The sequence below is a fragment of the Thunnus thynnus genome, chromosome 6 (assembly GCF_963924715.1).
Source record: "Thunnus thynnus chromosome 6, fThuThy2.1, whole genome shotgun sequence".
Classification (NCBI taxonomy): Eukaryota; Metazoa; Chordata; class Actinopteri; order Scombriformes; family Scombridae; genus Thunnus; species Thunnus thynnus.
The window spans coordinates 585,541-605,421 of record NC_089522.1 but is presented as its reverse complement, the minus strand read 5'-3'; the positions used below and the strand labels follow the sequence as shown (position 1 = coordinate 605,421).

General features: G+C 40.1%; 1 protein-coding gene across 3 annotated transcripts in view; it reads left to right on the top strand.

Moving 5' to 3' along the window:
- The first annotated feature begins 238 nt into the window (after positions 1-238).
- The window catches only part of LOC137183944 (voltage-gated potassium channel subunit beta-2-like), a 58,691-nt gene continuing 39,048 nt past the window's right edge, over positions 239-19,881 (top strand). The window contains exons 1-4 of one of the 3 annotated variants that reach the window (XM_067591180.1): positions 239-400; positions 9,639-9,979; positions 11,808-11,851; positions 16,289-16,326. In XM_067591180.1, the coding sequence (XP_067447281.1) occupies positions 350-400; positions 9,639-9,979; positions 11,808-11,851; positions 16,289-16,326 (474 nt within the window). In that variant the 5' untranslated portion in view covers positions 239-349. Of the gene's footprint in view, positions 401-9,138; positions 9,289-9,638; positions 9,980-11,807; positions 11,852-16,288; positions 16,327-19,881 lie in introns of those variants that run through there. The other 2 variants (XM_067591179.1, XM_067591181.1) reach the window with 2 other exon arrangements.

The window sequence follows — 19,881 nt, the reverse complement described above, 5'->3', positions numbered from 1 at the left end:
TATACCTGCTAGTGGTACCGCAGGCCAAGTCTGTTATCTAATTGATAGATACACAGAGAGTTTGTTGGAAGAAGGCAGCTGACAGGCTTTTAGCATGCTTGCTGCTGTTGCAGACAATCACAAGCTTTTAGTGCTGATGCCAGTTGTAGTGCAAGATAAATAATTTACTTGTGAGATTATCTTTTGGCCTCTGCAGTGCAGACTACGTCGCTGATAGGGCTCTTTGTGTGCCGTGTGACCGAGTAGGAGGGAGTGGAAGCCATATTAACTCCTCCATCCACTACATTTAAAGCAATCCAGGAGCAGTTCTGCTACATAGTGCTGTATCTGGCCGTCACCAACCTCCATCATGAGCAGTGTGGTCCAGAACCCATACATTGGCCGAACCCCAACCGCTCGGGTGAGTAGCTAATAGTTTTTGGGATGGATTGATGGATAATGGGATAGATGTTGCATGGATATGCAGCCCATGTCTGGAGGACTATGGGACAAACATCCCTTAGTGCGAAGGGGAAAATTGTTGTGGCCCAAAATAGTTCAACATCTGTTTGTCCAATGTCTTTCTCTTATTCCTCTTTTACTTGAGACACTGCTGTCCTTCTGTTCAGCGTCAGTGAAACTAGCCAGAGGATATGTTCCATCATCGTCATCAGGATGTGGAAAGAGGTGCTTAAATTATTAAATGGCTGGGATTTCTTGGTATAGCACTGTGTAGAGAGCAGTGTGAGGACATAATAAAGGTTAGATTTTATAGAAAAGTTATTATACGGTAGAGCATTTATACAAGAGCATTTATTGCAGAGCATCTTTGCAATAATGAAAATAATCATTAGTTGCAGAGCCCTAGTCACAGGCCACAAGCCTCTTGAGGCAGTAATACACACCAAACTCCAAACCCATCACTCAGGATTGAAAAGTGGACAACAAAGCTGCAGCCTCACTGTTTTAAAACTGTGTATAAACCAAGGACACAGAATGCAGCCGACTCTGTGTCACAGCTCACAGTTAACCCACCAGCATGTTACTATCACTGAAGGACTCGTCTACCAGCAGGCTTGAAATGCAGTGCCATAAGAACTAGAAAACCTGCAGGCACCTTGCAGGGATACATACAGACCATGGACTGGAGTAAGTGTGATGTAGCTTATCAAACTGTCAAAACTGAGCTCACTACCATTCGAAAATAGTATGTTAATACATCAAAGATATTAGGTAATAGTGAAGACAAAGCAAAGGCTAAGAACAAAAGTATGATGGTGCAGAATTAACCAAGAAGCAGAGGAGTACGTTCATTATTTTAGTCATGTCATGCCTGTTAACTGGACAGTTCTGATTCTCTGTAGGGCTGCATAATCACCTGAAATCAATATCACAATTAGATTACATATACCTGAATAACAGTATCTTATTAAATATACAGTACCTTCTCTGCCTTCATAATGGAGTTCTTATTATTTGCACTAAAAATTATAATCAAACAGGAAATTATGGATAGAGTAATACATTATTTACCATATTCAGTAATTAAGAACACTTTCAGGTATTCTTTTTCTAAAACAAACTTCCAGCTTCCAGACTGTGGTCAGGAAGCAGAGGAGATACTGCTGTACAGATACAAAGAGAAGTTGAAGCTGACGTAAGGATTAACCACGTCCAAGCACTCAGCTGCTGGTAAACTAAACAATAGAACAAAGCTTGGTTGTTGAGGAGCTTTAACATTTATTTTCTGACAAACTGTAGGTCATACATACATCAGTTACTGCTAACCTGACTCCCATCAGACATTAAGCTCACCTGCCATCTCTTCCTCCCACACACTCACCTCACACATTCCCCAATCAGTGCTCTGCTTCTCTGCTGTTTTTCCATTATATTTCAGTGTAGCTTGTTTTTTATTTTGTATCGTGTTGAATGACACATATTTTGCATACAATGGATATTACACCTTTTTTTCTGTAGCAGCTTGTTCTCATCTGTACCTGCCCCCAGCTGCATTTGTCCAACACTTGTGTGGTTTCGCCTAAATATGTACATCGTTTTGACCTGCAGGTGGAACAATGTTGACTCTACTTATGAAATAAACCCACACAGCAAACTCTGTGACTGTGTATCTATAGGGCTACGTTTGATGTTCTTTCAAGGGCTACGTGTATGAAAGCAGCCTGTATGAAGAAATTAATTTATTGAACATTTTGATCTGACTAAAATTATGGTTGGTTAGAGAATCATGTTGGTTTCCTCACTGCCAGAACAGAACTCCCAACTAAGCAATGGCAGACACTCACTCTCAAGATATGTGGGCCATTCCCATCAGGAGACCTGCTTGTTCTCACTGACTAATATTCAAAATAGGAGGAAGTTGACATTGTTAAAAAGCCCACCTTGGCGAACATAATTAAATGAGAAAGTCTTTTGTAAATCAGTACATTGTGAATGACAACCATACTCTGTTGCATGTGAATTCGAAACATGCTTCAATGAAAATGGCATTATGTAAACACCCTCGTGACTCGTCTTGTAGTGATGCTCACGCTGAATGTAAACACTGGCACCCTGAACTTGATGTTTTTTGGTAACACTTTATAATATTAATATTAATATTAACTAATGCATGACTCGTGATGATTTAATGCATGAATTAATGCAGAATGTATCATGAATTTCTGTTTCTCACCATTAAAAAATGAACATGAAGTCACTATGACTTTAAGTGATTAGTTCACAATTAATAGATCATCAGTTAAGGAATATTAATTGACAGTTAATTCATACATTAATTGTTATGCAACCAATTTAGCTGAATTCCTCTTACGTAAAATTGTATGTAATGTATATACATTTTCATGAATATTGGACATGTAGACATTCCTGTTTCCATACCTACTAATTATACTTCATGTTGCTGTATATCATGTGTAGACCACACCATATAAATTTCATGTAAAATCGGATGTTTGTCACATAAGGCTGACTTCCTGTTGTTAGTAGGTAGCACTATAACATGTGGATGTGTTCAGACTGGGACTCTTATTAAGCATGAGAAATATGGGACAGATTGGACAATGTAAAGTGGAGTTACAACAACTTCCTGTTTAATGCCCCAAACATGTTTTGGGCAAAATTGACCAGCGCACCCTTCGCCAAGGGCATTCCATTAAAATTGAAAAGCTTCACAATTTAGCATCACAAAGGCTTTTAGATGTTACCTACCAAATTTGAAGTGGCTCGAGTTAAATCTCTAGGAGGAGTACAGTAAAGTACAATGCCTGTCAATGGCTTCACTTTGCAAAAGAAATGGCTGACTTCCTGTTGGACTTATGGTATGGCTCCAAGACGCTTTTTTAAAGTCTGGAGATGTTACATCTCATTACCAATTTTCATAAATATACATCAAATTTAAAAGTTTGAAATTTTCTAGGGGTTGCCCTTGAGCCATTTTGCCACATCCAAACCCAAGATCATATCAGATATCAAGTTACGCCACTTCTGATACATGCTCAAAGTTTTGTGAGTTTTCGAGCACCCCTACCACCTCAAAGATGCTAAAAGAAATTGGGGGGTGCTATAGAGCAAACATGCCACACCCAAGTCCAATTGCAAAATCAAATCCAAATATTTACTAGTATAAACATGGGCTCAAAGCAAGAGTTTTCACTTATCCTAAAGACCCAAAACATGTATTTGTAAAATGAAAATTGATGCATGAAATCCAAAATGGCTGACTTCCTGTCTGGTGAAAAAATTTCAAAAAATATGTATTATGACCATGATGAGAGCAACGATCCCACTAAATTTCATGAACATCAAAACAACTTTGTTCCAACACGGCCCTGCATTTGGGGGCGCTATGGAGCCTGTTGGCCTCACCTGTCACTACTGTCACTACAGAATTTTGCAATTTTCGCCAGTTCTGACGTGCCAATTTTTGTAAGTTTTCGAGCATCCCAAACCCCTCAGAAATGCAATGGTGTGGGGGAATGATAATAATAATAATCTTTACAAAAACAATAGGTTCCTCGCACTTTCATGCTCAGGCCCTTATAAAAAAAAACCCCACAGACACATAAAATAGAATACACACTGAACAATAACAGATATTCAAATGTTGCAAATTCACCCAAGTCAATGTCATCACACACAGACTGAGTAAAGGCTGCAATCCCTCTTCTCTTCCTGTTTTGTCTGACAGAATGATAGAAATGATAGTTTGGAGGATAAGCCTCTATCAGTGTTGCCACATCAGTAGTGCTATTACGCCAGGTCTCAGTCAAAAACATATAATGCAAATTCTTTTCAGCTATGAGGTCATTAACCAAGAAGGATTAGTTAGCCAATGATCTGACATTCAAAAGAGCTAATTTGAGCTGTTTGGATTCTGTGCCGGTAGAGGAGACTGGTTGTGGCTGAACATTGACCAGTTTAAGATTACTGAGACAGATACTAGATGGTCTGTGATTGCTACGATGTGTTTGACCATGCCACCGGCTGTTTAAGATCACCAGAATATTTAATGAAGCGGCATGGGGTCTGTCTCATCTCTGGTGGACACCTGAGTGGAGATGAGTGTAGTTTTTGCTGTTAAATAGTTAATGTATGTGACAGAGTTTTAACTGACTCTTTCATTGGTGAGTATGGTGGAGGGGGGGGGGGGGGGGGGGGGGGGGGGGGGGGGGGTTCATTCAGAGACATCCTCTGAATGCCTTGAGTTATGTGCAGCAGAGGGTCTGGTTAGGGGGTTGATTCAGGCTGTCCTTCGCACTTATCCCCACACTTTTGTTTGTGTTTAGCATCCCAAGGGTATGACGTAGATTGGCACCAGGGAGTCTGGATCCAGTGATGTTTGGATGAACCCCATCAGGTTTAAAGTGGTCTTTACAGTTCCAAAGAATATTGAAATTGTCAATAAACTTTATTCCATGGGTGATGGGTGATGTCAGCCATGTATTCAGGCCAAGGAGTCTGCTAAAAGATTCAATTCCTTTCCCAAAACTTGCTACTGGTCCAGAAATGTATAAATGTTGCAATTTACAGTTGCTCAGTTTTTCCAGTAGCAGGGAAAAGTCTTTTTTCAGGATCTCAGAGCCAGTTTTCCTTTGCAGAATGTTTAAAGATCCAGTGAAACATCTCTGTTAGCTCCCTGACAGATATGTTATCCACGGTTAGATTTTCAGTCTTTGCCATTTTTACATGCTTGGTTATAGAGTCCTGAATCAGACTGGTGTCTGGCTCAGGTGCAGCCTTTCTTCTGGCACTCAGCCTAGCAGTGGTTTTTGGGCTATTCTTACATTTTAGTTAGCCTTAATGTTAGTGATGTGATTGGCTTCCTTGTGTTCAACATTGTTAGTATTAGTCAGAGGATCATACCTGTTAAGCAACGAGATTTCAGGTGGTGGTGCTCTCTTATTTGATTTCTTGCTGGATTTGCCTCTGTAGCAGCTGACGTCCGACCAAGTCCTGGCTGGAGTTGATGCTTTTGGTCTGGCGCCAGTGCAGTGTCAGCACGAAGCGTCATTAGGGAAGGCTGGTTTGGGATCCTCCACAGCTAATCCAGTGGTGTTAGGACATATCCAGGGGAGCGTATCAACTAATCTGAGTTGCTATTCAATCACCAGATCAAAACTAAACTTCTGAATGTCAGTGGACAACCAGCCACAAGCTATCAGTCAGGATGTTGCTGTTTTCCTAACTGAAGCTGCAGGGAAGGTAAAGGCATGAGTGAATGCAGATAGATATACATCAGCAAAAACAGAAATTCTTGAAACCATTTGAACAAGACCCACAGAGTGATGTCAACTGGAAAGGAAATTCTATGTTTCTCAAAAAGGATGGCAGGCAAATGATGAGTCACGGGTCATTTGTGAAACTGTGGATTTTAAACAAGGGACAGATGTTATTTAGCATCTAAGATGAGGAGGAAAGATGAGGGGTGGACAACTCAACAGAAGAACGTCAGGCAAAGAATCTCTTTTAATGCCCTGAAACTAACATATAGAGCACGAGATGGTGACATGAAACCACACAAGGGAAAGTTATTTTAAACATTAAACAATGTTATATTATTCCAAGCAAAATACCTCTATATTAGGAGAAAAATAATGTTTATATGTAGCTAAACAAACAAACCCTAACTCTAAATATTAAACATGTGGATGACATGAAATATAAATAATGCATATTTAAAAAATCAACCAGCATCTGTTCTGCAAACCTGTTCCAACATGCAATTGATCCACCAGTCATTTGTTTGAGAGGCATCAGATATCCACAAAGACAAAGAAACCTCAAAAGGTGCTTGAAGGGAAACACTTGGTTCAGAGTGCAATTTCAAAAGCAATATACCCAAACATAGATTTGACTTATTTTACTGTCAAAAAAGACATAAATGAAAAAACATGATAACCATAGAATTACGCTCAGTGGAAATTTAACTTTTCAAGCAATTCCTATATGCAAGCATGGTAAATAAAGTATTGCTGCATGTATAAAAATTGAAATGTGGAAAAAAAAAAAGTGAAACAATTTCAATGTAAGTTTTTTTTCAATACATGAATTGTATGCATTTTAATAACAATATAGATATGAATAAGTGAATATAGATGCAAAAAATTCACCCAGTAACAAGATTTAATACTTGAAAACTGATAAATGAAATGCAAATAAGGTGATCCTGTTGCACAGCCTTGTAACGTAGACTTGTAAAGTATCATCCTGTAAAACAAACACTGACCACAACTTCTTGAGCTCAACAGACTGTGCGAACCACATGAAGACGCAACCTCCTCACACTGAGATAATTCTTAGTAAATACTGTATGTTGAATGGCAGTGACTTCCTATTTATGGTCCAGTCCTGCCCTCTGGGGGAGCACCTTTGCCTGCACAAAGGGTTTGGTGTCACCATGAACCAATGAATGAAATGTCCTCTCTGGGAAAAAAAAGTGAAAAAATACACATTTAGCTGAATTAATTTTAAAAAATACAGTAAAAGATACAATTGCTCTCCAAGTCCACTAATATCCAGCATTAAAGCATTATGAGAGAATGATAAAGGATGATCTTAACTGTTTTAGATGGGGTCAATTTTAACTTCAAGCAGTACAATAGTGCATGAGCAATGTGAGCCAAACAGAAGTATGACTGTACAATATCGTTAATGTGTCCTCCATAAACACATGCGTTTAATGTCTCATTTGAGAGGAGAAAGAATTTGTACATCAGGCAGATTTCTTAATATAGATAAACCTCTAGATGTAAATCCTGTTTGATAATGATCCTAGGGATATTTATCAATATGCAGCTGTTTCATTCAATACCACAGCTCTACATTTATAGTGAAAGTGCAATTTGAACTTTTTACACCTTTCAGATGCTCTGTCATCATGTATTTTGCCACAAAAACAAGGTAAATTTCAAATGACCATAAAAATCCTGACTGGCATGGTGGGGTTTGAACCTGCAAAAGATGGTTCTGAGCCGGGTGAGATAACCACTGAACACCCTGAGCTAATAAGCCCCAAGACAACAACCAGTGTGCAGTGAGCAGAGTGCAGGACTAGACCACCACTTGAAATGGACTGGCGGTCGTCTTATCAGTCGTTACCATTAGGTCTTTACCAACACTGACATGACAAAATACATGAATATATCCTGCATAAACAAACAATTTTAAGTTTCAAGCAAGAGTTTGTAGATCATAAGGACAAAGCTAAACAAATATCCAGACAAATTACTGTGTAATTGAAATAAATAAAAAATGTTGTGGCAATGCACTGCTATTTTGATGACATGACGATGATGCTCGGTCATATCACTTGCTATTTCTCTGAGCTTTGAATCTGGCTGAAGGTGAAGTCTGAATATTTTTGCTGGCCTGTCAGTCTTGATGGATATTAGGAAGTGGTTTGGTTGCAGGGAGGAAAAATCTCTGGGATGCGGTTTACAGGAGATTTCTGTCACTGATGATTATGCTACTGCTACCAGCAGCCAGGCTGAGGAAGCTAGCAAGGCTAAGACTTTGGTGGGAATGGCACTCTTGATCTGGAGCATGGCACTGACTGTTGTGGAATCTGAGTTTGTTGTGGCAAAACAGTTCATTCACGCTGCGATGGACCAGGCAACAGAGGGAAAAGTGGACACTTTCAAAACTGCTTTTTAAGCACAACAGTTTGGAGGTCATGCCAAGTGTGATGAAAGCTCTGAAACTCGCTTTGACATTCGGTGCCTCTACTGCCACATGAGAAAACTCCTTTCCAAAGTTGAAGAATGTTTTCACGGACCACAGATGAGCCACACTTTACACCCAAAGGGCCCAGTTGGTGCATCTGGCCTTGAGAAGGATCTAACTCGAAAGTACCGAAATTAGTGGAAGGAGAGAGTTATGAGGAGATTCAGTTCTTAGACTTGCCAAATTCAGCTCTTCTAAAGGTAAGTTCAGTGCATTAATATCAGCTTCAGTGTGTGTGTGCTTTTGAGTACATTTCACGGATCAGTCTTGTATAGTTTTTTCAGTAGTCTTGATGCCGTGATGGGCTATGTATGAATAAGATACGTTTGAACACGTTGTATTTTAGGGATGTTGTACTGTGGGGGCAATGGTGGCCTAAAGATTAGAGAAGCGATCTTGTGAGCGGAGGGTCACCAGTTCAATCCCTCGGACCGGCAGGAAACTGATGAAGCAGCACTTGCCCCTCCCTCATGACCCCCACTGAGGGGCCCTTGAGCAAGGCCCTTAACCCCAACTGCTCCAGTGGCAGCAGATCAGACTATGGTTGTACTGGCTGTACTGTGTGAATGTGATCAGGACTTTCTTCCCTCAGATTGTGATTGTGATTGGAGCAGCGTTTGTGATGAAGTTGCAGTTACCTGTGTGTAATACTGTATGGTGTTGGATAATGACCTGTGTTGTTTCTGTTAAGTAGCTGTGCGCTAATATTGTAGGTTTAATTTGTATTCTAAACACATATTGCCTGCACTTTTTAATTTGTCATGGTGCTGACCTTGTGTACACCTGCATGAATATGACCAGATGTTACTCACTATACTGTGAATAAGCTAATCATTATGAAGCATATCAGAAACAGCTGATGGCAATCAGCCAAAACAAGCAGGACTTCAGTGTTCTGTGTGAACACTCAATTTTAGCAGAGAAGATCAGCTGTGAGCCTGTCAGTTCTCAAAAGATCATCTTGTCTTTCAGTTGTTCCTTCAGCCAACACTGCTATGTCTCTCCACAGTGAATTATCTTCCCGCATGCCACAATTCCACAGATGTCTACCAAGGCACCCAGTATGTGAGTAAGGATACTGCACGGTTTCAAAAAGCATTTTCATGTGCATGTGTGCACGTTTATCTTTTCCTCTGCAAAGCACATCAGTCCAACACATCCAATACTTTCACTCACCCATAAATGATTCAGTGTTTGTAATTCATAATGCAGACAGCAGAGACCATGAAAAACAGCTGTGATTACGTTACAAGCCATGATACACAGGGCAGTAGGAAGAGATGAGTGTTAGGATTATCCTGCTGATTGACACCACCTGTTCCTCTGATAGTCTGTGTGGGGCTATTTGTAGACATGGCTTTATCACACTCCTGTTTGGTTTTGACACCAGATTTTGTTTCATCCTCAACTTCTAGATGCCCAAGCCTGGGGGTGGAGGAGGGGTGCCACCTGGGAGTCGAGAAAACATCGGGATATGTCGAAGCAGTAGTGTCAGCAGTGGATGTAGTGGATCTGGAGGCAAGATAATGTCCCTGTCGTCTATGAATGAGAGTGTCCGCAGTGGCCTGAGCTGCTTCTTGTCAGAGCAAGCACTGGAGCAGGAAGAAAGACAGCAGCGCAGCAGCCAGTTAGCAGAGTTCCAGCGTCTGAGGGAGGTTCGCGCAGCTGCTCAGCACAAAAACCTGGAGGATTTCCTTAGGATGAACCATGTTTCACTCAGGGAGAGCATGTCTTATGCCACTGGCATGACTTACAGGTAAGATGAGGCCAGATATGGTGCACATATGGTAGAGAAAGTCTTCAACCAGCCACTTACAATTTAATTTAAAAAACTGAATTCATTCCCAGCAGCAGAGTTCACTCAAGCACAAACATCTCAACAAAACACTAGGGCTGTGGTCTGTTGGTCCATTAGTTGGTAGATATGCTCTTGTTGCTCCAAATTCTCATTGGTCAAATAATCGCTGTGTTACTTTCATAAGGAGAAAAGTGCTACATCGATATCTTTCCAGGATTAATTCATTATTTCCTGCAGCGGGAGGGACAGGCTAACAAATTACCTGTGAAAACGGGGGTGTATTCAAAACACCCCCGTTGTTTACACAACTGTGAACTCGCCCAACCTAACGGAGACTGCTGGGTCTAACTGTACTCAACGTTTACTGAATCTGTGTTTCTCCTATAATTATAAAAAGGAGAACCCCGCCAGGCCAAAAAAATATATTTTTAATGCCAAAAATAACACCAAATATCCATTCATTTGTAAATCAGTAGTGTTTGGGAGCCTCTGTGTAGTGTTGTTCCGATACGTATATCAACCTCTGTGCCGCTGCCTAGGAAACTCTTGGTAGCGTATTACGAGTATTAGTGTTATCACTTTGGATGTTTCTGTCTTTATTTTAAATATGCTAATTCTTTGATTATATTTTTGTCTTTATTGCTTTTTATATTCTTGACTCTTAATTATTGCTGCTCACTGACATCGATTCCTGTGACCTGCGTCTTATTCCTGCCTGCAAACCAAATCTCCTTCAGGACAATAATAAAGTTGAAAGTTGAAGTTGAAACGTGTTGTTCCAACTATGATGAGTCAAAATGTTTGGTGTGAATAAGGTTTAGTTTATACAGTATAGACTCAGCAGGTAGATGTATTTAATTTAAACATGATTGCACTCCCACTGCAATTTATTGATGATATTATGATAATAGCTAATAACTAATAATATGATATATAGTTTGGGCATGAACATGTAGATTTAACAAACATGTTAACACTGTTGTGAAAGGTTGCTTTTTCCAGCTTAGAAACATCACCAAACTGACACCATTCCTCTCATTTAATAACCTGAAGATTGTCACAAACACCTTCATTTCCTCTTGGCTGGATTACTGCACTGTTCTTGATTTGAGTGTTAGCCAGTCATCCTCGTCTCGCTCGCAGCTGGTGCAGAATGCTGCTGCTAGACTACTAACTGGTACCAGGAGGTGAGACAGCATCACACCTGTACTGGTGTCCCTGCATTGGCTACCAGTCAAGTTATAGGACTGAGTTCAAGGTTCTACTATCTGTTTTCAAAGCTTTATGTGGTCTGGTGCCCCAGTACATCTCTGAGCTCCTCTGCCCCCTTTCCAACCCCAGATCTCTCAGATCCTCAGACCAGCTGCTCCTGGCTGTCCCTCAGTCGAGGCTGAGGGTTAAGGCCGGTCGCGCATTCACAGCCGCCCACAGCTTTGGAACAGTTTACCAATTTCAAATAAGTCCTCCATCTGTAGACACTTTCAAGGCTAAACTTAAGACCCACATGTTTTCTCACGCCCGTCGAGTGTCCTTAAGGTTTTATGTTTCATTTTTTATTCTTCTGTGTTTTCCAGCTGTTCCTTTAATTATTTTTTGTGTATGATTATGGGATAGTGTTGTTATGTTTTCTCTACTGCTTCTTTGCTGTCACTATGTTATTTTATTTTTCATTTTATTGTACAGCACTTTGGTGGCACATTTTTTCTAAATGTGCTTCATAAATAAACTTGATTTGATTGGATTTATAATTAGCTGTTCACTGGACTATGATTTTTTTCATCAACAGAAATCTGGGCAAATCAGGGCTGAGGGTTTCCTGTCTTGGATTAGGTGAGTGCATGCATGCATATATACTATGACAATGAGACCATCTGCATGTCAACATTGTTGAGCATGCTGCAACAGATTTATAAGAGCAGAATCAATGGATTTTATTATCTTCAACTATTCTGGCAGATTATGAGCACTTGAGATTGTAAGTATCTTACAAACAATAAACCTAACAATAAATCACCTGGTTCACAACAGTTTTGGCAATTCATATCTCTCTCCTCTCTATCAGGATGGATAACATAATTAAGTAATCAGGAAATATCACGACACATAAATAATAACCTAATTTCAGTTCTGCTCAAACTCAACACACACCAAACCTCCAGCTACAGATCAATAAGCAATATATATATATATATATATATATTAATTTTTATTGCATTTGTTCAATATATGACAGAATGTATCAGAAACATAGGAGATTAACCTTAATAAATGAAATGCGCTATGATGGGATGCTCTGTCATCATGTATTTTGCCACAAAAACAAGATAAATTATACAACTCAACACGTTACATCACCACTGTCACAAGCCTAAATTACACAACAGGTGGTTCCGACCAAGCGATCTGATTGGTCAACTAGATATTTAGAACGTGTTCAAATCAGCATGACAGCACACCTAGCTGTGCTCAAATGAAAAAAGCCTCATCACTAAAAATATCACTCCGCCGTTCACTAGAACTACAGACTGTGACATCACGCTAACAACAACAGTCACTTCTGGGTAGACGACTGGTGGATGATTTGAATTGCAGAAATATGTGAACTTGGCAAACTTGTTTTATTCTGTTGTCATTTTCAGTCGTAACTGTAACGTTCGACGAACGAAGATATATAGTCTAACACGGTGGTCCGACCTATCTGACGTTTCTGCTGGCTTTATTTAATGAACTGTGTTGCTTTGCTAGTGTCTATCGTTTGTTTTGTTTTGTGGGGGATCTGCGGTGAAAACCCGGAGCTTTGAGTTGTCTTTCTTTTGTGTCTGTGAAACTGGATTGAACTGAACTGATTAGGGGTTGTGGGGAAAACAAAACAGACCCTTTACCGAGTGGATTGAACTCTGAGACTGTGGGACGAGTTACACACACACACTGAAAAACCCGAACACTCATACACAGCAAAACTTTGCCATTTTCTCTTCAGTTGAGAGTATATCTCAGCTTTCACTCAGCTGTGCTGGTGTGTCAGTGACACGGCACTACTAGCTTAAAAATATACACACGCGCCTCACAATATGAATACATTTTGTTTATATCTGTTAGAGCCATTTGTATCTATGTGTGTGTTAAGGTCATTCCCTGGTTGCCACAGTATGTGGCATATTGGACAACAGCATATGGAAATGCATATGTAGAAGAAGAGGCAATTACTCCTCAGGTGTGCTGCTTACCAGGAGAAGCACACAGTTTTTTGACCGCCGTTTAGAGGCTAATCTTTAAGCCTTTTTTTGTTTGTTTTCATGCAAGTTATTGGTGTAAGTGTGTGTAAAGCAAAGGCTGTATTGGTACACGGTGGTAAATAAATACATCTTAAGCACAAGTCCACAGATGTTTGATTTACCACATGGAGCCACCATATGACGACGTGTTAATTACATATCTCGGTAACAGCCCCTCACTGTGGCTTAGGTTTTTTTTGTTTTGTCAAAATCAAGTGATGGATGAGCGATGGTGAAATGTGGGGAGTGATAAAAATCACCCAAATGAGGAGGTCTTCCAGTCTTTTCAAGAGCCTGATCGTGCAAGCAGTTGTCTGCAGGAGTGAGGTGACATCATCCATGTAGCTTCTTAGTGCTAGTAGACGCTGTCCTGATGGGCATATCACTCCTTGGACCATCTGTCTTCCATTGATCAAGATAATTTTGAGGGTTGCCATGAACAGGGTAGGTGAGATCAAATAATCCATTGCTATGCCTTTTTTGAGCTGCTGCCAACCAATCGTGGTTTCCTGAGTTGTGTAGTAGACATAGAAGTTGATGAAATAGGTAGATACCTAATTTTGGATGCAGGTTGGTATGTGGAAGAAGTTGCGGGTGAAGGTGATGAGCTGGTGCAGGACAGATCCGTAGGCATTTGCCAGATCCAGCCAAACTACTTGGAGATTTGATTTCTCACGTTTGGCTGTCTGGACATGTTCCCAGATCATGGTGCAGTGTTCGACTCAGCAATGGAACCCTTATACCCCTGCCGTCTGACAGCTGGTGTCAATATAGTTATTAGACAGGAAGTAGCTAGTTGTGGTTCTTGCCACCATCGTGAAGAAAATCTTCCTTCCACATTAAGTAGGGTGATGCCTCTAAACTGGCTGATGTTCTGGGAATTTTTCTGTTTGGTGAGCAGAGGGGGATGTTCTTGATGCTGTTGCAAAGTTGTCCTTTGATGTGGTTCTCCAGCTCCTGCGCAGTGGTTGGTCACAAGCTTCCCGGACTTCTTCTCCTCCAGCAGATCTCGGGCTTACTTAAAGGGGTCCAGGAAGAAACTCCCTTGTGCTGCCCCTCCCCACCCCCCCATGTTTCCAAATCCATTCTGCTCTCCTTAGGTTTGCAAGCCTGGATTTTAGCTGGTCCTTGAGAGCCTTCAGACCCTCCTCCCACTCTTCGGTTTTCCTCCATGCTTTCTGCAGAAGCTGCCTTTCCTTCACCAACTTAATAATTTACATCTCTTGCCTTCCTTTCTGCTTGGGGGTGTTATTCTTCTGGGGCATCTCTCAAATCTCTCCTTGCCTTCTTTGTACACAATGTTGCTGAAGAGGTTGAATTTGTTGGTTGTGCTGCCTGCCAGCGAGATCTGGAGGATTAGGTGTAAGCTCTGCTCAATGCATCTCCATGCCTCCTTGTCACTGGCTTTTGGCCACCTGACTTTGGCCTGACGAATTGGCTTCTCCTTCGGTGTTACTTCTCTTGTGGGTTCACTGCTTGCATGGTCAATATGCTACTCATGCAGTGGGCTATGCTCCTGCTGTTGATGGTGCACTTCCTGCTGGGAAAACTGGTGTGGCTCCTCTTTCTCACCATCCGCAATAGTGGGCTCAGCAGCACTGTGGTGCTCAACCGGGCTCTGAGTCGTCCTTGTCTCACCTGCTGATGCAGTGCAAGCTTGCAACTGGTTCCTCCCTCAGCACTTTGCTTTCCCTTGGTGGATTCGCAGACCCCGATGAATCATCACTTTGGACCATCTGCAGCTGCATTTTCTAAGGATCTTTTTCTCATTAGTTGTTGCCATTTGGTTCTGTGTTATCCATCCTGATTGGTCCATCTTCCACCCTGCCTCTCAGTGGTCTGCTGGGCTGTCCTCTTTGTGTTGTGCTTATAGTTGATTTGGGGAGTCAGTGTAGTTGGGGCTTTACTTCATGGGCATGTGGAAAGGGTAACTAGCCCATCCACCCCCAGTGCAGTCTTTCCTGCCATCAGTCAGTCTTCCCTGACCACCCTCCAGTCTTTCCTGGATGCCAACTGCCCTGTTCACAGTAGTGAACAGTAGAACATGACTAGTTCTCACTATTAAGATCAAGGCACACAGGGTTAGACATATCTTTAACTATCAAATATAACGGGACCAAAGACTTATGATTAAACAAGACAATCAAATAATGCATGTACATAAGCATACATGTTATGTATACTCAAAATTACATTTCTACTAGACCCTATGGATATGTGGTTTTACTCATTACAACTTTCCAGAATAACCTTTCACACAAAATACAGTAAACAGTAACTTGAATTTAAGCACATATGCCTCATATTTCATAAAACTTATACTAAGGGTGGTCTCTGGAGGGCACCGTCGTTACATGATACTGAGACACCAATATTCACAATAATATCAAATCGATACATTTTGTTCATAGAGACTCCAAAATTGGATCTTTCTGACAGGCATTTTCCTGATTAACAGTAAATTTTAAATTTTAAATTAATTTTAAATTAATTTCTAATTCAATACATTTTATTGTAGAATTTTACTGTGGTAACACAGTCTATTTTTTTTCCAAGGGAAAGTCTTTTAATCCAGTTTTCTGAGATTTGAGAAGTTGATGAAGGAATGTGATTGCTTTTAGTCTGTGTCATAAATCCCACTTTCTGACACAGTTGGGGGTCCCTTGGAGGTAAAGTGAGAGGAAGATTGGTCCCGTGAAGTGTCAGACTGACATTTTAACATTGAGAAAGGGACTTTCAGTTTACTTTTGAGGTAGTTCCAAACCCAAGGTTGAATATACATCCATATCCTGAGGTTAAAGGTTATCGTTGATTAAGCCCAGACCTTCTTTTGGGCTTTCAGAGACATTCAAGGATAGCAGAAGAAAAGGGGCACTGAGTTCCCTACACTTGCTTTGATAGCACTTTCTGCTGCAATTCACACACACACACACACACACACACACACACACACACACACTGTGTAACCATTTTGTTTTATCTTTCTGTACAGGCACGTGGGTTACCTTTGGAGGCCAGATAACAGATGAGGTAGGAGAGAATGCTTGAACACCTGTACAGCCTCATGAAATCCCAGCTCAAGTTAACAAAGAATAAGAATGAGAAAATTGTCTCACTTAGTAAAATATATGGATTCAATCTGTATACTGTACTGTATACCAAAGCTGAAGCAGAGAAAATAATTTGGAATAAACTGGAAAAAGACAGAAAATTAGACTTTTCCACTTTTAAGTCAATATAAATTTATACACATAATACATTTTTAGGCACATCAGCTTGTCCACCACTTGCATGAATATCTCAGCAACTACTGGATCAATTGTAATAACTTTGGAGAACCTTGACTTTTCATTTAGAGCCATCATTAGGTCAAAAAGGTAAATTTGGTACCTGAGAAGCTGCATTGGCATTACAATTAGCTACACTAGTAATCCACATCAAAAGTGAGATGTGAGCGGTGCATAAGTGCACTGTAAAGTATGTGATCAGTGGCTACTTTAAAAAAATTATGGCAACAGTGATACATAATATAATTGATTATGTTTCAAGTATTAAAACTTTGATTAAAATGTATTGAATATGTTATTCAAATTAACTCAAAAACATTAAATCCCTGGTAATACAAATAATTGAAATGTGTTGGATTTAGTAATGTGTGATGTTCACTGGGCCCAACAAATTTTATTAAAATCTGCATTTTAATTTCCCTTAATGTATGACCTCAGTCCATCACTTGAGGACATTATAGGCACAGAGGATTTATTGTTTTGTAAGCTCTAGTCCTGTTGGTGCATTTAAGTTACAATAATGTTTTGAGACTTCAAACAATTGTTTGTTTTCATATAAGATTGTTTTCACCAGCTGAAATCATCAGGACTGATGTGTTTTTTCAAAAAGCCAATGGGAAGATATTAAAATCTCACATGTTGACTTCATGCAACAACATGACTACACAGCAACTCTATGAATATGATGTTTTCTTAAGCTGTTAAAAGGTTGTTGACCTCACTAACTGTTGGAAACACAGAACTATGATTGACTGATTGTTTCAGTGGTTATGAAACACAAAATGCTGAGTCATCATTCATCTGACTGATTCATCTGTAAGTCAGACTGTCTAGATTTGGCTTTAAGTTTGCACTAATTAATTCCCAATTAGTCTGTTTTGTTATTATCTTATATTCCAAACATTGCTCTATATTAAGGACCATATAAATGGTGTGAGAATCAACATAGAGACTGATTGGTCCATCTATCCATCCATAAGGTCTTGCAGCTGCTATACAATAGCTGAGGTAAGCTAAGGTTCACCCAAGCTTGTATTTACCACTACAGCCCTGGTCCAGATGTAGAAGAAGCTGCTGTCCAGTGGATGAGGTTTTTATATGCTGCAAAACCACTTCTTCACCAGTTTCTTGGACAGTCATAACAATACAAAACAATTACATCCATACATGTTTGAGACAAAATCAGATCTGAAATATGCAAGTGGACAACACAAACAAAACATGGAAAAACCTTAGCAACAATATTAGCAACAAAGTCTTCCCACTAGATAACGAATCGATGGTATCTATAATTGGTTTGGAAGTGATTTCTATGTCTAACTGATTCTTTTCTGCTGATGTCAACTACGGAAGAGAGATACTCTGCAAAAATGGACTCATTTTCTTTTCTGTATCAGAAGACTGTGGAAAGTCTGATCCGTAAAGACTAGTGTAAAAATCCTTAAAAACCATACAAATATCATTGGAGTATAATGATAAGCACCTGCTTCATCATTAATCTTGGAAATGAATGTATGTTTTGGACTTTTATTAACAATTGATGCCAAATACTTCCTGGGCCAGTTCTCTGGTGAATATAGTTGATGTCTTTGTAAAAACAGAGCTTTCTCAGCTCTCCGAGACAAAATGGTATTAAGGGCAATCTTAGCTGTCAAAACTTTCCTGCAATTTTCCTGAGGTTGGTGGCTGTTTATGATCTTTTTCTGCTCATTTTAATTTGACCTCTTATAAATTTGGAATATATTTCTTCCTCTTTGCAGCTGTATAAGAAATAACGATTACTCTTAAGTATGCTTTCAGTTTCCTGTAAAACAGAGAATATAACTTCATTATTATAATTTTCAGTCACAAACAATCTTAATTCTTGTTCTGCCCATTTGACAGATCAATATTCACAGACCCCAGAACTCTGAGTCTGCGAATATTGATCTGTCAAATTCCCAAACTGAGCATTTAGCATTATATGGGATAGGAGCGTGTTCAGATATATGTAACTCAGCCAGGATAAGCAAAAGGAATTAAAATATGATCAATCTTTGAGTAGGTTTTATGAGAATTAGAATAAAAAGCAAAGTCCTTTTGAAAGGAATTAATTATTGTCCATATATCTGCGAGGCTTCATCCATCATCTGCATCACTGCTTTAGATCTAGCAGTCATGGTCTGTGACTTGGACGCTGGGGACTTATCTTTAGTAGGGTCTATGTACAGTTGTAGTCTTATCCTGTTACCCTTAATGGACAGCTGTACTTTGACATCATACTAGTTAATATGGTAAACAAGCACATAGGAGCATTCGGAGAAGCATACATTGTGGTCAATTCAAGTCAAGTTAATTTTATTTCTATAGTGCCAAATCACAACAGAAGTCTAGTCAAGGGCAGGTCTAGACCGAACTATTTATTTTATAGAGACTCAACATTCCTCCACAAGCAGCACTTGGCAACAGTGGTGAGGAAAATCTCCCCTTTAACAGGAAGAAACCTCAAACAGAACCAGACTCTAGGTGGGCAGCCATCTGCTTTGACCAGTTGGGTTGAGAGAGAAAGAAGGAGGGAGGGAGAGGAGAGAGAGATAGAGAAGCACAGCAACAACAATAATAATAGAAAAATGACTAATAATAATAGCAGCAGCAGTGGGCGTCATGCTGGACATCCATTGGTCCACAGCTGAAGGTCACCTGCAAGACAAGAAAGCAAAAGACTACAGGGAAGAAGCCGAGTAACATGCGTTAATGGTACATGAATGTATACAGATGAAGAGGAGGAGGAGAAGAAAGGAACTCACTGTATCATGGGAAGTCCCCTGGCAGTCTAGGCCTATAGCAAGGCAAGGCAAGCCTGGCTGGCACTACGTATGAGCTTTATCAAAAAGAGAAGTTTTAAGCCTACTCTTAAACATAGAGAGGGTGTCTGTCCTCCGGAACCAAACTGGAAGATAACTGGAACCACCAGTAAGCCTGCATTCTAGGAGCGCAGTGTTCTAGTGGGGTAATACGATACTATGAGCTCTTTTAGATATGATGGTGCCTGACCATTAAGGGCTTTGTAGGTGAGGAGAAGTATTTTAAATTCTGCTCTGGATTTTACTGGAAGCCAATGCAGCGAAGCTAAAATGGGAGAAATATGATCCCTTTTTCTAGTTTTAGTCAGAACACGTGCAGCTGCATTCTGGACCAGCTAGAGAGTCTTTAGAGACTTGTAAGGGCAGCCTGATAATAAGGAACTGCAATAATCCAGCCTAGAAGTAACAAATGCGTGGACTAGTTTTTCTGCATCTTTTTGAGACAGGATGTGCCT